The sequence below is a fragment of the Carassius gibelio genome, chromosome B9, assembly GCF_023724105.1.
Source record: "Carassius gibelio isolate Cgi1373 ecotype wild population from Czech Republic chromosome B9, carGib1.2-hapl.c, whole genome shotgun sequence".
Classification (NCBI taxonomy): Eukaryota; Metazoa; Chordata; class Actinopteri; order Cypriniformes; family Cyprinidae; genus Carassius; species Carassius gibelio.
In genome coordinates, this window is record NC_068404.1 from 24,132,790 (window position 1) to 24,151,062 (window position 18,273).

General features: G+C 36.5%; 1 protein-coding gene across 1 annotated transcript in view; it reads right to left on the reverse strand.

Moving 5' to 3' along the window:
* Window positions 1-16,238, reverse strand: part of LOC127965439 (SEC14 domain and spectrin repeat-containing protein 1-like) — a 28,076-nt gene extending 11,838 nt beyond the window's left edge. Inside the window, exons 1-9 of the mRNA XM_052566254.1 lie at window positions 16,091-16,238; window positions 13,958-14,021; window positions 12,770-12,855; window positions 11,710-11,818; window positions 9,898-9,988; window positions 8,266-8,379; window positions 2,729-2,842; window positions 1,422-1,516; window positions 1,142-1,197 (exon numbers count right to left, since the gene is read on the reverse strand). Of these exons, the coding sequence (XP_052422214.1) occupies window positions 1,142-1,197; window positions 1,422-1,516; window positions 2,729-2,842; window positions 8,266-8,379; window positions 9,898-9,988; window positions 11,710-11,818; window positions 12,770-12,824 (634 nt within the window). The 5' untranslated portion in view covers window positions 12,825-12,855; window positions 13,958-14,021; window positions 16,091-16,238. The remainder of the gene's footprint in view (window positions 1-1,141; window positions 1,198-1,421; window positions 1,517-2,728; window positions 2,843-8,265; window positions 8,380-9,897; window positions 9,989-11,709; window positions 11,819-12,769; window positions 12,856-13,957; window positions 14,022-16,090) is intronic.
* Window positions 16,239-18,273: the final 2,035 nt, after the last annotated feature.

Consider the following 18,273-nt stretch of genomic DNA (forward strand, 5'->3'; position numbering starts at 1 on the left):
TTAAGAATGCAAATGCGATGGCAAATTTTCCCATCTGTCAAGCAGTACAGATTGAATCGATGCAGTATGAATATATTAAGCCACTATGTCACCTAAATTAGACACAAACTGACATACTCAAATACAGAAGAAAGGAACAGAGGAAAAACTAATTTTGTTGAGTTTTTATTTGTGCCAATACTTGTAAATTATTCTAGCCAAGTTTAGGCAAAATACAGGATTCATTAAGAACTTGTTGCTTTTCAGCTCATGAATATGAATCAAATTGGCCTTACAAGACGTTATATTGGAACTGTAATGAAAGGAATAGGAATTTAATAGGCAAAGATTTAGGCAAAACAGAGGAACTGAATTAGCCAGAACAAGAATAAAATAGGCAAAAATGTAAGTATGTTTCATACATATCGATAATAAATATTCACATTACAAAGTTCCAATATGTTAAAGTTAATTATGATCCTTTATTACACAGGTAATATTTGGCCAATTATCTTTCATTTACAAATTTACCTTAACATTTGTTTACATTTATTTTATTTTTAAAAGTTAATTTACATTTACAAATGTGCATTAAACAATGCAGGGGTGGCAGAAGAGTGCTGGTTCGTGTGAAAATAAATACATAAAAACTTTAACTTATATTTTTTGACATTTTAAATGGCATTTAAAAGGCATTCACAATTCAATTGTATTGGTGCCCAAGCCTGCCTGTAATTATTTATTCAAAGCAGAGTCACTCACAGTAAACAGAAGTTCATTGGAGCCATTCTTTAGAGTAGGGCATGGTGTCAGAGACATACTGATCAGGCCAGAGTCAACACACTTTACAAACCAGCTTCAGTTGCAAATTCAAAAGCTGTGAAATCGCTTAAGAGTGTTAAACAACACTAAAGCCAAGTTCTTAGCTCTACCCCACCAATAAAACTGAATGGAGTTACAGGCCAGCTGGAAAAACAGTTTCACTGTTGACATCACATGCTGGCTAGAGCAATGCAGTTAAAATTCCCAAACCAAAATCTGCTTCTGCAGCTAGATTTACAAATGAACCCAAAATATTACAGAAATAACTTAAGGCAGTTTTGCAATTTCAAAACACAGTCTACATGCATTACAAACACAGACAGCACAGATTGACACTCACCAGTCTGTAAGACAGTTTCGGGATCAAATGAAGGCAGGATGTTGCTCTCTGAAGGCCTGTGAGTGTAATGATATGTTGTTTTTTGAGCTTGCGTCTATAAAATCATGACTATTTAATGAAACAAACATGTTGGTTTCTCTGGATATTTGATTGCTTTTTAAATGCACTAAACATTTTAATTACACATTTAAGAATGGCTAATAGCTAACAGAAAAACAGTGTCACTTGAAATTACATTCTTAATTAGGAGCTCATGCGTGGAGATAATGAGACAAATTACCTGTCCTTCTCTGCCTGGCTTCCTTTCTCATTTTCATTGATGACGGTAAGTTCATCCAGAAGGGACGTGGATTCCTTCGTGAATTTTTCAAAAACCTAGAAGAAGATCAAATGGCAAATAATACCTTGAAGTTAAGTATAGGTTAAAAGTGTCACACTTGGACAGGGCAATATAGATAAATATTGCAATTATTTTTCAGCCTTTTGATGAGTCAAATATCTTAATATTTAAGTATAAGAAGTGAAGCAGCTAAAAAGGATCACAGTTTCAGCAGTGTTGTTTTTGTTAAACTAAATCTACTTAAAAATAGTCTTTATTAACTGATATCATGTAAATCAGGTATGCAAACTCATCATGGATGAAAAAGGTGATAAAGACGCCTTTTTCCTCTATATTTGTGCAGTAAAATTCATTCATGAAGATGACATGAAATAAACTTTCTCCTGGTGGAAAACAAAAACTAATGAAAATGACATGAAACTACCTTTAATACCAAGTAGACGGCAGCAGAGATTCAATCCTTTGCCATGCCAACTCCCTAGTTTTTGTTTTTATTGTTTATTATAGGACTTGCTTTTGGATTTTGGACTCAAAACGACTATGAAATATAGTTTTCCAAGAGTTTTACACACTGGTCTGTTAATGTGGCGACATTCCCACGCCCTAAAACGTGACGCTGAATGAAACGAACAGTGATTGGTTGTTTGAAATGTCAGTTTAATGGCCTCATGGGCGGGCCTTGGCCAAGAAAGCTGCCATGGATTAATTAAACAAATAAGCACAGACAACAACAACCTAAAAGGGTTCATTATTTAAATACTTAACTGTTTAAATACTTCAATTAAGGTCAATATTAAATGGCATTATAATTAAATAAAGCATTAAATATTTAGACCTTTTAAGAATTTAAAAACTACATTTTTCAAACATTGAAATGACTCATTAAATGTGCCCTGAGTGTTATATTTAAAAGTAGAAGTGGCTAAATATACTCAGTCAACAGGTGGGGGGTGCATATCTTAGAAGTTTTTTTATTTAAAATCATGTCTGAACATATTGTGAATCATGGTTATGAATCAATTTGTTAAAACCATTTGATTCCCAGAAATGAACTAGTCTATAACACTGCCTTTAGAAAACTACAAAACGGCATGTTAAAATTACACCAATATTCACAGTGTTACTTCATTTTATTTTGCCTGCTATATCACATGAATATGTCATGCATACATTACCCAGTCAATTAACTCAAATAACCCTGAATCACTGTGGTCTACCAGTTAAGAGAGAAGAGATTTTGTTCTCACCAATCTTTTGTTGAGCCAGTCCAAATGATCATAAACCAGACTCCCACCGAATTCATCCGTAAGCTGGCAAGGCTCAATGTAACGTGTGAGTTTATTGGCAGAAACCAGAATCACCTGAAACGGAGAAAATGAACTCTCAGGTATGACTGAAAACCAAAGCTATTTCAACATCTGTGCGCAGAATATTAATAGACCAGAAAGTAAAACCATCCTGACCCATTTTGGAAAAGAAATGGTAGTAACAGACGGCAAAGTACAGAATTCACTAATGTTACCAATTAAACAGGCATCTGTGCAAGTCATGTAGCTTAATCTAAAACCACACAAGACCTTCTGCAGCAGAAATGTCATGCAAGGTTAATATCCATGAATTATTTATTTGATATTTGAAGACATATAGGACAAACACTGCAGGTGACGCAACCCTTCTGCTGGGTGAAAATCAAAAACTGTCACTTAGTGTCAGTCACCCAAAACTGTTAGCTTTACAAAATATATATGCACACACACACACACACACACACACACATATACTGTACACACATTAGAAGGGTTTATACAGCCAAATATTTAATTATTATGAGCATAATGAAGATTTCAATTTACTTAAAAAAAAAACCACATGTAATAGACATACTGGAATTATTGCTTTTAAAACATCACAACAATTACTACTAATATTATTTTTATTATTATGTGTATGATGACTATTAATATGATAATATAGAAGATATTATATTTAAATAAAATCACTATGTTTTTCTTACTACCATTCTTATTATTCCGATTTCAAATAAACTATTAGACAGCTTTCCTTTGGCATAAAATATAGCGTCTGCTGTCCAAATTAAGAAGCTTTACTATAACCATATCTAACAATTGATTATTTCTGTATAATGAGAATTGATGATAAATAGAATGCATATGACATTGTTGTTGTGGTTATATTCCATATGATGACAAATAAACTAGATATTTGCCTGTTTAAACAAAATACTACTGCATAAAAAAAATGGTGTTCAACACATTATTATTATTAAATTCTTAATGATGAATAACCTATATATCTATATGGTTTTGACTGCTTTACATAAACAAGTACAGTGTAGGAGACTGCAAAAACTGTTTACAGCTGCCAAACAAGGTAACACCTTGGTGCATTAAGATGAGGAGGAGGCGCATTAAATCAGAATTTAGAGGTGGAGGCTTATGTTATGCTTTAAATGGAAATGTTAATCATTACTATGTCTGTGCTATACGTGTGCATCAGAAAAAGCTGCACTTTGGTGTGTGAACAGGAAGAGACAGACAGCACAGCTGTCTTTACAAGTATGTTCAGCTGAGTCAACACATGGGACGGAGGGACAAGGCCTCGCTGCAAACAAATCCGGCCTGCGTTCCAGCAGAGAGGGAGGAGAGAGGGAAAAATATTTTGGATTCATAATATCTGGGGTACATTACTCACAGGATGTCAGGGGTGTGTTTGCCTCCGCCGTGCGGCTGTCTGCCTGGGACAGTTTGAGAAAAAAGCCTCTTCAAGTATGAGTCACAGTGAGGTTGGTTTCATGTCAGTTTCACAAATTTTCTCGAACAGAAAAAGAAGCCTTGTTTTGAGCTGTGAGGTTTCCGAGCAGATACTAAATGCAGTTTGAGCATAAAAGCTTTTGAACTGTATTTCGTCTTATCTCTTTCTGCCATGACATCAGTGCAAATCCACAGAAGGAATGCGTGCAGACAAAATAAAAAAGACTGAAAACTGAAGAAAAAAATAAATCCAATACCTTCCTCAAATGACTTAAAAAGGAAAAGATCCCTCAAAAATAAAAAGGCTGCCATCACTCACATACCAAATCTGTAAGCAGTTATTTTTTTCATTAAAACAAAAAGAAACAATAAATAAACAAACCAATAAAGCACCCTTAATAAGTCCACATTATTTCTTCAATATCAATTTGAAATCATCCATTAACTGGGTGATGGACAGACTCCATAATACTCTTCAACTCTCAAATCACAGTCATATTTTTGTTATCTGTTTTGTTATTTTTCAATAAAGGCATTAAAAGTTTAACAGCAGGTTTGGTGTCATTGAAACCATTGTTTCTTGCATATATTGTAACTAGACAAAGTGTGGGGAATAAGATTTAAGAGGAGAAAATTCTTAGTGAAATGATCACACAAATTCATCATTTGATTTCAGAAGACTTTTTGGGGCTTGACATCTGTGATGAATAACATAAATCACCATTTTCAATGTTGGGGTGTACTATGCCTTTTAAAAACCATCTGCTCACCAAACTTTTAATCTGTCTATTTAATCAAAGTAATGTGTGCTCTTTGAAATCCTCCTCACACACAGTGACCCTGAGTGCAGGGACGCGACAGCTTGGACGTGTGCCAGCGGTGCTCTCACATCTGCAAGGTTAGCTGGAGGAGATTAAACCCTGCGTCTGCTAAAGCTCTCCAATCAATACAGTCCCCTAAAGGAGCTCGCGTTCTGGTTACCTTTCAAGTATATAACCATTTTTAAAAAGCACAAGTAAAAACAGAAAAAAAATGCTGCACTGCATAAGAGAGAAGTGGAATTCTTTTTTTTTTTTTTTTTTAATTCCAACATTTTGGGGTCTGTAAGATTATTATTATTAGATTATTATTTTTTTTCATTTCAGCAAGGACACATTAAATTGATCAAAAGTAAAGATATTTGTAATGTTCGAAAAAGTTACTGTTCAAATACATGCTGTTATTATTCATTTATTTCAAGAATTCTGCAACACACACACAACAATATACAAACATACAAAAAAAAAAAAAAAAGTTTCTTCAGCACCAAATCACCATATTAGAGTTCCTAACAATATCCCGTGACACTGAAGACTGGACTAATGGATGACAATTCAGCTTTGCCATCACATTTTAAAATGCATTTAAATAGAAAAGGCAATTTTATATTGTAAAAATATTTACAATATTAGTATCTATACAGCATCAAATAACTGCAGCTTTGTTAATAACAAGAGACATCTTTGAAAACAAAAAACAAAAATCTTACTGACCCAAAACATTTCAACAGTAGTGTTTAGTTAAGTTGTTTCTAATGAGAAATAACACCAGAGTAATAATGCTATGCTAAGCTAAAATAAAATATTTACTGAGCAGGGTAGATGATATGTGCATTGATGTATTACATTAATAAAGCTTAAAATTAATTTTACACAAAAGCTTTAAATTAATCTAAAAAAATGATCCCCAAAACTTTTCTTTTTTTAAAGTTGTATTTACTCTCAATGGCTACCAATACAGTCATCAGCTAATGCAATGCCATTCAAAATGTCAAAACTGACCTTGTCAATAAATCAATCAATGGGTTAGCAGGATCCACTTAGCCTCTGTGGCCAGATGTCAATAAGATGTCTAAACTGGCTGAAAAAGCAGCTTTTTGTCACTGAAAGCCTTGCTCTTTCAGCAAGCAACGTATGAATCAAAAATCAAAAATTCTCCCAGACAGCATATTCCAGGTATCACAGACCTCTTTGATATCACTCAATCACTATCAACTCCGTTTGTTTTAAAGGAAAGTGAATCTCAGCATCAGCATCTTGAACTCCGTAAAGGAGAGAAAAATCTGCAATAATAAGCATAAAAAAATGTGTTGTCCGGTAACAGATGGTCATATGGACCCTAAGTGGCAGTGAAAGAGGATCCACTTATTTAATAAGGCCTCTGGGTCTTTCCCTTCCCATATGCTCACGTATGCCTGGCCAAGCATCAGTGATGAAGAGGATTTTGGGCAGAATGATTCATGTGGAGCGTACGGTCCTTGTGCACCTCAGCGAGCGGCCGCATGTACAAAACCCCATTCAAGTATGGATCCTCAAGTAGGTCAAGAGTATGGTAATGACGGTTTTCACTAGTCTCCGTATTCAAGCCTCCACTTCCTAATGCTGATACACTGACCTCCATTCAGCCAAAACTGTGCCATCTGGTAGTTGTAGGCAGCTAGAGGGGCCTGCAGGCCCAGATCACAGCACAAACAACACAATGACCCCAACAAACATACACATACAGAGGTTTCTATTTAGGAGACAGTGGTTCAACTGTCCTACAAGACACGTCATCCAGCTCTTGGCAGGATCTGTGTGATGGTTTCCAGGCAACATGGCATTATTGGTTCATGCCCAGTGAGGGCACAGAGCAAGACAGTCAGACAAATGAGTGTGCGGTTCGAGGCCAGGTCTCATCAGTGTACATACTATGCACGGCTCAGAACTATAGTGCACATCTGCACGATCATGTTACGGTTACATTTCCTGCTCCTAAAGTGCATGCCGGAGGGCCACCCATTCAACACAAACACCACCGACTACCAACTTCACCCATTTTCTTCATGGCCCAGTTTGGAGAAAAATGTATGATATTACAGGAGAGTTCTAGTGTTCCAAGTACCAAAAGCAGCCCATATTAAATCTATAAGTTATCTTTAACTGAAATATATAAATTTACGTGATTGTCCCATAAAGTAAAATGGTTCACTGCAATAAAACCTGCGAAACAACACAAAATTTAGGACTTTAAAATTAAATCAACATAATATTGTAAATAGCCCGTACAGATCACCGAGTACTGTGAGTACAGTGGCAATCATAAAATGTATGATGTCTACTGTACTCACAGTGATATAGCTATACTGGCTATTTACAATGACAGCTAGGGTCGATTACGTTAGCTAACAACACAGTTGACATACCCTTTCAATGACGACATAGCAGGTTTATTCATCAACAGATTCGATTGCGTCCAAATTTGTGCCCCTCCAGGCTTTTGTATGCTTTTAGCCTCCAGGGTAGGATGAGGGAAAGTTGATGAGGTACTTGGATCAGAATACTGCAGGTCAGGAAACCTATCCGTTCCTTTATTGATATGTACATTAAAAGCACCCCGAGGGCCTTATAGGGATCGGTTATGTTTAATCTATTATGTTTTGCTATGTACAGGTCTATATCTTTTGGATCAAAGTGCGCAGTAAACTCTGTTGTCTTGAAACTCATGCTGGAGTCAAATAAAAGAGGAAATAAATATGAATGTACAAAAAAAGAAAATGTGTATTTAAATAATTGAGTGCTGAAATTGCTCAAATGTGAAAATTTCAACAATAACGTCAGCATGTTCAAACTTGGAAGTGGATCCTGTTTATTTTGTGGCATTTTCCTCACAACTTAGAGATTATTTAAAGGTACTATTTCCTGTACACCTGTTTTGGACAATATGTATTGTGAGGTCAATGTACAAATAAAACTGTTGCAACAGTGTCTGTATACATTTGCGGTTCCAAGCTCCAACCAATCAGACCACAAGATCTCACTCAACATGCCACTGCAACCAGTCATAAAAATGATACGTTTTTAGAGGAAAGTTACATTTTTATGTTTGATCACAAAGTATGTGTGTACTTGTACCAATCCCTAATGTCAAACACAGAAAAAAATCAAGGTGTAGCTCTTTGTCTATCCAAAACAATACACCTCTAGTATACTAACCTCAAAGCCAAGCCTGTCCTTCTCCTTCCAGAAGCAGAAATGGGTCACTTTTTTGTCCCAGAATTCATCAGGTTTCACCACACAGACAAGAGAGACCTCAGCTGGGATCACATTCTAAGAAAGAGAAAAAAAAAAAAATCAATCACAGTTAACATTCGCACTCAGAGGAGCATTAACTTTTTATTAACAATATTGATGAATCAATGCATCATTGATATACAGATATAAAAGGGGATAAATGTAACAACCCTTTCAGTTTGAGTTTACTCAACATAAGGTAAACTCCACTGATGAACTCTACTGAACCCCCTGCTCTGAAGGACAAATTCTCATACTTTAGGTCATTCTAGTGCCTTAAGCTCACAAATGGTGAAAATGCTTCGAGATAGAAGCACTGCATTCTATTTTTAAATCACATCGGTAAGGTCTGTTGAAATGAAGTTATCTGCACACAGCAAACGTACAACACACTCAACTGAAAACTGCAGGTCATGCGGGGGACACGTCAAGCAGAGAACGGAGTGAGGCTTTGCCATCTCCACAACCAGTAGTATAAGCTAAATTACACAAATCCACGTCAACATGTTGAACGATTAAGGAGCTTTCTTTTGCAAATCAGTATCGCAATTTATGATAAAATAGTCCAAATGCTACACTCTATTCAACGTGGATTTTTGTTTTTGTTCATCAAACATTGTTTTTCTTCACAAATATATTCAATAAATTCAATAGTGACTTTAAAATTTGCAATACAATAAAACATAATTATTATTTTTTTTTATCCTAAGCCTTAAGCTAATGCATTTCCCAGAGTATCGCTATGTTTGTGCAACATCATACACACATCTCCAAGTTTAGCTTCAAGCAGCATTCCACTGTGTTCCTCTAATCTTTGAGATTAGAAAATCTGACTTGGAAACAGTAGAGTAAAAATGATAAAATTGCAACGATTAATACTATTTCCCCTTTCAATTAAAAGAGCCAACCACCTGTTTTTCACATCAAAACATGAGTCTTAGCTGGCACATCCTGAAGAAAGCATTTTAGCACAATTTCTGCTAAATTTATAATACCACTGTCGCCAACATTTTATTGCTATTGCCTAGAAAATAGCTGTTCAGAGGCACTGCCAAGATGGCCACTTTGTGACTGGATTCACATTTTGGGACTTGGAACACAGAATAAGTCATGATATGAAATAAAAGCCTAAGTTTACAGCAGCAATTCAGTGGTGTGTCTCATAAACGGGAAAATAACAGGACAGAACAAGCATCCATTCTGTTCAACAAAGCTCAGTCCACGGTTTCCAACAACACAATGCCCTCACAAAACCAGGGAAAGCCGCCAACACACATAACCGCATGGGCTTCTCATAATGACACTGAAATCTCATTATTTACAGGTATTGCTTCAGAAGTGACTTGTGATTAGTGATTAGAGCGGAGTTAAGCACTCATTAAATAATCACCACAAATATTAAATGGGGTTCATTAGTGGAGAAGAAAAAAAGAAAAGAAAACAAGAAGCAGATTTCAAAGAAACGAGAACATACGTTTCACATAAACTACTTCTCCCTTGCCGTTTTCCACCAAACAAAAACAAAACTCAAAAGCCAAAAATCTATTTTCCTACCTGCAACATCAGAACAACAGTCTTCACTATATTCCACTGAGACTTCCTACCGTCCACGATGACCGTGAAACCGCGAGCTTTGCACTTCTCGCTGCAGAAATACAACAAAAAACATGACATTTTATTTGGTTACATAACAAGTGAAAGTGAAAAGTGAAGTGACATTCAGCCAAGTAAATTTGTGCTCTGCATTTAACCCATCCGAAATGCACACACACAGAGCAGTGAACACACACACACTGTGAGCACACACCCGGAGCAGTGGGCAGCCATTTATGCTGCGGCGCCCGGGGAGCAGTTGGGGGTGCGATGCCTTGCTCAAGGGCACCCAAGTCGTGGTATTGAAGGTGGAGAGAGAACTGTACATGCACTCCCCCCACCCACAATTCCGTCCAGCCCGAGACTAGAACCCACAACCCTTCGATTGGGAGTCCAACCCTCTAACCATTAGGCCACGACTTCCCCTAACAAATACATGTAGTCAGTCCACAAACAATGAATCAATTACAATGACTCTGCTGTGGCTGCGTTGTTAAGAGTCATTTGCTTGTTCTGTGGTGGCATTTTAAAAATGAATAAACTGAGTTTGTGTGAGTCACAAATTCCAAAAAACATGAATTCAATCATACACTTACTATTTTGGTTTGTAAAAACTTTGTAGGGTTGAACAACACTTTTTTTCATTCTTTGAGGGAAGAGAACAGCTAACTCACCCTGTAAAATGCCTTTAAAAATTTCACCAGAAAGTAATTTGGAGAAGGTCACTATAAAAGCATTGAAAAACAAAAGTGTGTACAGAAGCAGTGAGTGTGTTACTGCCAGTGGTCATGTGAGGCTCGACTGTCAGACTTTAACTTCTATATTAGATCGGATTAAAGCAATAGATATCATGTTAGATAGATTTTTACCATGGCTAAATGTATGAAGCTCATGCTAAGTATCTAAACACATTTTTTTTTAAATGTAAAAATTTAAGATGTACAATACATTGCTACTACATTTGTTGTTAACTAATATTAGACTTTTATTATTTATTAGTATAATTAAACGATGAATGTTTAATTGTACACACGCATGTCCAAATTAAAAACACTAATAATCAAAAGCAAAATTAATATCCATCTCTAATATCCATTTTCATATTACATATACTATAAATTTGATTTAAAAAAATGCAATGACTGGTTCGAAATCTTAGTCTTTAAAAGTTTGAACTATAGTAAATAAATGGCAATTCACAATTCACAAAGTGATGAAGAAACATCTGACTTTTTTCGACTTTCATGGTTTGAATTTAATTATTTCTGCCAACTTATTTTAACAAACTGCAGCAACAGCAAAAATCTATAAATACAATAAAATCAACCCCACGATTTAGAATACAATTATTCTTTATGTAACCTGTGGCTCCAAAACAACACGGAAACTTGGTATGAATACAGAATGTTCATAATTATCCTTCCAGTGGTTTAGGACATGCTTCATCCAATCAGAATTCATTTCATATAAAAATCAATACAGTAACAAGAAACATACAGCAAAATCTTTCCAGGGCCTTAGAACCTAAAAGACCTTCAAAGGTCTGGAGAAATCAATAAAAGCATTTTTCTGAACTAACCACACTCTGACTATGTATTATGGCCACTTTCCATTCCATGTGTGAATACCGTAACAGTGTGCATTATAATTACAGTGATCAGACTAATGCTCCATTTCTGCCCTCAATGCTTTCACAGCTGCTTGCTTGATATACAGTCTTTGCAATGGAGTAATACATTCATTTCAAGAAAGGTTTTCAAAGCTGTGTTTTACCTGGGAATACCCAGTAGGTAATCGAGGGTGGCACTGAGCTCCTCCATGCTGGTCTGTTCGGTGCACAGTGGGATGGTCAGGATCAAACCACTGCGCCTGTCCTTGCCTCCTGGAAAAACAAACAGAGCAGAGTCAGGAAATATTCAGAAAATCCAGTCAAATATGATGTACAAATGGAAAAAAGAGTGTCAGAGTGTGAGGCTTTAAGGAAAAGACTGACAAAAAGGAAAAGACTGCCAAAAACATTACTGAAGTAGAACAAAAAGCTATTTCAGGAGTAAAGACTCGTGACACTGCAACCTACAATTAATTCACAGTACGCTGAGCTGACTATGGGAACATGCGGCGTCTCAATGACACCGAGCATGAAATGCTTTCCTAGAAGCTTTCATTATCCAATTTAGTGCAAAAAATAAATACTGTTGAGGCACAGTGCATATCAACAAAATGACTGAAAATCTAAGAACTTCTCATAGTCCATTTCGCCAATGTTCTTGTTGACATGTAAATGGCATTTAGAAGACTTTTTTCAAAAGAAGAACCATGCTGACACAAAAATACCGAGATAATACTGAATACTGAAAGTCATTTTTCCAAAGTTGGCATGGCTGTCCAAAATGAGGTCTGAGGGACTTTACACTGGGGTAGTTGTCATGTAGTTATGGATGACTGTAACTTTATTGTTATAATTTTAGTTATCCTTGGTATGAATTTCGGAGTCCAGCTTGCATACATTATCAAGTAAAAATACTTCCAATTATTTGCCCCCACTTGCTAACACTCTCTGAAACAAATATTTAAAGCAAACAGCTGCCTGAGACGCAGTCCATCATAGCAAACAAGAAAGCAAGTGAAGGGTTTCACATCATCACTTAGCACGGTCCGTTTTATCGGAGAGCAGCTTATTTCTGGCTCACCGCTATGGTCACATCTAATCATGAAATGCGAATAGAGTATTCACATCACGGACTACACTGGAGAGGAGGGAGGCCTGCAGCAAACACATTCTGTAACGCTATGAGACACGAATCACAAAATACTTTGTATTACTGGAATTTACCTGACAGGAAGGCCAGCTTCTTCTTCAGCATAGGCAGCATTTTGGAGGCCTCCATCTTGGAATGAGACTATTCTCTACTTATGCAGCTGCAAGAAGTTGACAACATAGTATCGTGTTAAGAACACATAGAGAAATGGATCGTCCCAACATTTTGTAATTCTTTTGTGTGCAGCAGAAAATTTATTCATAGAGGGTTGGAACAACTTGAGGGGGAGTAAATGATTGAATTTTAATCTTTGGCTGAATTATTTACGATTCGGTTGAAACGTGATCATTTAGGGGGGAAATACCTGCATTTTCATGATTCTAGCCCCAAAATGTCCCACACTGAATAAAATAATACATAATAATTCAATAGATACTCTCCAGGCAGATGTAACGTGCAGTTCTTTGGCAGATTTTAAACACAAAAACTGCTTTTATGTAAATTAAAGGAATAGTTTACCCTAAAATATGGGCCACTGACGATAACACTATAACAAAAACCTAAAATACAACAGCTTTGCATGAGGAACCAACCAACCAAAACTGAAGTCGTTATTCACAGAACGTCAGACCTTTTGTGAGTGACTGGTCATGATTTACTCAACCTTATGCTGTTTTAAAACCTTTATCACTTACTTTCTTCTGCAGCAGAACACAAAAGCATTTTTGAAGATTAAAACCAGACAGTTTTAGTCCATAAATGAAAGCCAACAATAACCAAAACAGAGACTATTATTAAAATATCTTATTTTATGTTCTACAGAACAAAGTCATTCTGGTTTGGAACAACATGAAGGTGAGGAAAAAAAGATTATTTCAGAAGATAGCTTCTGAATTCTTCAATATTTATATTAAAATTAGTGAGTAACTAATGGCAGAACTTCCACTGAGTGCACTATTCCTTTAATGCCAAGTCACACACTGCATTCCTCTTATTATAAATTCCTCCTTATAATAAACACTCAAGCACAATTTCTAAACAAAAGAAGCCTCCAAAAAAAAAAAAAAAAAAACCCTTAAGAGAGCAACATTCACCATGCCAGAAATACCAGAATGATACAAAAACCGACAAACTGGCAAAACAAACAGAAAACTAGGTTAAATTACTGGAATTAGGCAACAGGGTTCACAGCATGATCCAGCTACATAAAGTCCTCAAACGCAGGCTGATCTAGATTTCAGGAAGCTGACAGTCTCACTCACCTTCAACGGTGATGCAGCACATCAAGTACATTCCATCTCAAGCGATTCCCTCCTGGTCCATGATCTGCAAAGAGACAGAAAGATGCAGGAGGAGGAGAAAATGAAAAACAGGATGTGTGGAAGAGTTACAGATAGTGAGAGAGAATGAAAAAGAAAAATCTACTTTAAGACCTTCTGATTTGGATTCTGGCATCCAGCTTAAAGAAATCACAGTTTGACCAATCTGAATACATCAGAATTAATTTGAGTGGTAAAAAACTCTTCATATACTCCTGAGAATGGAAGTGGTAATGTACGCATCCGATAATCAACCAGCAACTATCAATTGCTAGTAAAAGTCATAGCAACTAAACGTCCATCATAAAAAAGAAAAAAGAAGAAGAAAAAAAAAAAGATTATCAGCAGCCTCTTTAAATGGCAATAGAAGATTTAGGCAGGATTGCAATGGAAACATGGATTGGCAAACTCATTTTAACATAAGCTGATGCACGGAAAAGTGCCACATCATTTAGAAAAGGACAGCTCAGCAGCGATTACAAGGTTTGCTGATGTGTCTGCAAGCCAGAAATGAGTGCTAGCAAAAAAAAAAGGGCCTTTGGACCTTTAGAGGTATTACATTGCACTGCTGCACAAAGAACCATGCAATTCACTGGCCAAACCCAATGCAAATGCCTGCCAAAGCCCATGTTTGTGCAAATCTCTCCAAATGATTCTAGGACATAATAATCATTCTGACTGTCTGAAGAAAAAAAAAATCCTGATTTCAACAACAACTTGATCTTTAATATGCAAGAGGTGGTATATTTTGTATTTACAATGAATTAACTGAGTTACTGTAACACTAAAAGAATAACAAATAATTCAATCCAAAAGAGAAAGCACAAACATTATGACTTATAGGTCCATTTAGGATTGTTAAAGGTTTTCATGAAAACTTTCACTCAGATTGTCATTGCCAGAATACATCTGGAAGTTTCTCTATTAAGTTTTTTTTCTTTAATGTGAAGCAAATGGAAAAAGACATCACAAAAACCATCTTAATGGATGAATACTTTAACTTAAGAGGGACTGACATTTTCTTTGCATTATGATATGATAGTTAAGCAAATTGGCATGAAAATGTCACAACTCTCAAACAAAAATCTAAACATTGTATTTCACAACAAAACCACTGGTACATTTCATTGCATTGTCCATTTTATGACGAATATACTCATTTTCCCATCAAAATTCACAGGGCATTTTACATTCTTTCTCTTTACTTTAATATTCAGTCACACAATTTTCTTGAATGTAAGTTCTGTAATAGTCATTTATAGTGCTGCATTCAATACAACCAATAATATAATGCAATGCTTTAATCTATAAGCATAAATGTTTTTTTTTTTAAAACAAAGCTTAATTTTCGAAATTCAATTATTTTAATTAAATGAAAAGATAGGACTTGGACATGTTCTTGACAGCTCTTATGAGATACACTCTACATTACACGTCAGTGCAGCTCTATAAACATAAACTTGGCCAGTTTAAGCATTAACATTCATACTGTGTTCTTTGGGACTCATTTCTGGACACATAAAGATAACAGTTGGCTAGTCCTGGGAATCTGTGTCTGGCCTCAAACCAACAGCTGGCTGAGAGTTACAGGAATGAGTCGCTCGTGCTCTGGTGCTCAGGCGCGAGACAAAGACGGGATCCACCTATATGGCCTACAAATTATTATGATTACAGGTCATCTGCGCAGTGAAACAATCCCTCTACTAACGACAACTTACAAGGCTGGGGTGTCATGGGGAAATGAATACTTAAATGTAGTTTGGCATTCATTTCACATTAGCATGAACCATATTTTCTGGCAGCGTGCATGGCTGCTGGCACGCGCAAGCCGCAGATCTGCATGCAATGACCTATATTTCATACTATGGAGGTTAATGCATGACTAAGGTGAATGCGGTGCGTTTTGGGGTTGAATATAAGGACAATACCTGACTAAGTTACCTTAGATGAAGGTAGATAATAACGCTGTGATTGTTAGCCCCGCTAAAGACGGGGATGCATGATCCATGTGCTTTCGCTCAGAACCTCACAAGCATCCTTAATCACATTCATGGATTATAAGAAAATTTTAATTACCTTTCTCCGTACTGAGCCCCGGAGTCGATCTACGTTATTGATAATCGCCTTCGATACGAGAAGAGACTCGGCGTTGTATTTTGTTAGAAAGGGGTTGGTCCTGTTCACATAGCCCCTCCCACATGACGGCGCAAGGCTTGTCTCACGCTGTAATGGGCGGGTCTTGAGCTTCATTAAACACACAGTGCATTTTTTAAATAAATGAAATTAATATTTGTACTGTGACTGAGAGGAACGCTGACATCAAATGGACCGTGCAAATACGAACTGTAAGTGAACATGAATTTGTAGTGAACATGAACACTAAGTGAATTTCTGGTTCTTGAAGTGTAGCAGTTTCAAAGTAAGTTAGATTTTGGTATAGCCTATTTTGCACATATTTGTTGGAGAATATATTATTATTTGGCATACAGAATCTAGAAGTTCATACTCCATCTTCTGACTTCTTTATCTAAAACCCAACAAATTACACAAATAAACTAGTATTAGAAATAGACTTGATAAAGGAATTTGTGGTGTTTCATGGTTGTTGTTGTTTTACTCTCACTTTAGAACAATACATTCTGTTTAATAAATGACAGAAATCTGTATGTGATGGCTTCAAATTGTAAAATATGGTTTAATAGTGTCTAACATTGAAAGGATCATTCTACTGAAGTCCAGTGAAATATCACCTTAAATTACATGACAAGCATACAGGTGCTTCTCAATAAATTAGAATGTTGTGGAAAAGTTAATTTATTTATTAAGTAATTCAACTCAAATTGTGAACTCAAATCAACTCAAAACACATGCAAAGGTTTCCTGAGTCTTCAAAATGGTCTCTCAGTTTGTTCACTAGGTTACACAATCATGGGGAAGACACGACAGTTGTCCAGAAGACAATCACTGACACCCTACACAAGGAGGGTAAGCCACAAACATTAATTGCCAAAGAAGCTGGCTGTTCACAGAGTGCTGTATCCAAGCATGTTAACAGAAAGTTGAGTGGAAGAAAAAAGTGTGGAAGAAAAATATGCACAACCAACCAAGAGAACCACAGCCTTATGAGGATTGTCAAGCCAAATCGATTCAAGAATTTGAGTGAACTTCACAAGGAATGGACTAAGGCTGGGGTCAAGACATACAGAGCCAACATACACAGAAGTGTCAAGGAATTTGCTGAACCAACATCAGAGGCGTCTTACCTGGGCTAAGGAGAAGAAGAACTGGGCTGTTGCCCAGTGGCCCAAAGTCCTCTTTTCAGATGAGAGCAATTTTGAATTTAATTTAGGAACCAAGGATAGAGTCTGGAGGAAGGTTGGAACTCATAGTGTTAGGTTTCCACTGTCTGTGATTATTTGGGGTTCAATGTCATCTGCTCGTAGATGACTGCGGTCAAGCCAGCCGCCAAGTAGAAAAGCACGGTCAATCTAGCCGCCACGTTATTTCGAGGGTCGCGTATAAACTACGTATTACGGTAACACCGTCAGAGAACTGATCTGAATGGAGTGCTCTTCCAGCGATCGCTAGTCCGTTACTGTCTGCTGCTGAATACCAAAATAAAAACCCTCGAATACTCATATTACAAAATAAGAACAATAATATATGCTTGTTGCATCTCTACATTCGAAAAGCTATACAAATAAAAGTTCTAGAATGCACAGACAGAAAGTACAGTGTCAGCTGCATGCTGCTGCATCTACTTTAAAAAATCTATAAAAATTAAAGTTATAGATTGCACAGGCCACTTTCACCTCAGATTGAGAGTACACCTTGCCACGATGTCAGATGCATCGTTTCAGGACAGTCCGATGTGGAATTACAATATAAGAGCCTCCCAAATCTCATAAATGGGATGCTGCAACTCTATTTTCAAAAATCTATAAAAATCTAAGTTATAGATTGCACAGGCCACTTTCACCTCAGATTGAGAGTACACCTTGCCACAATGTCAGCTGCATCGTTTCAGGACAGTCTGATGTGTAATTACAAAATAAAAGCCTCTCACATCTAAGAAAAAAACTGCTGCATCTCTACTTTGAAAAATGTAAATTTAAAAAAGTTATAGATTGCACAGGCCACTTTCACCTCAGATTGAGAGTACACCTTGCCACAATGTCAGCTGCATCGTTTCAGGACGGTCTGATGTGGAATTACAAAATAAGAGCCCACCAAATATAATAAATGAGATGCTACATCTC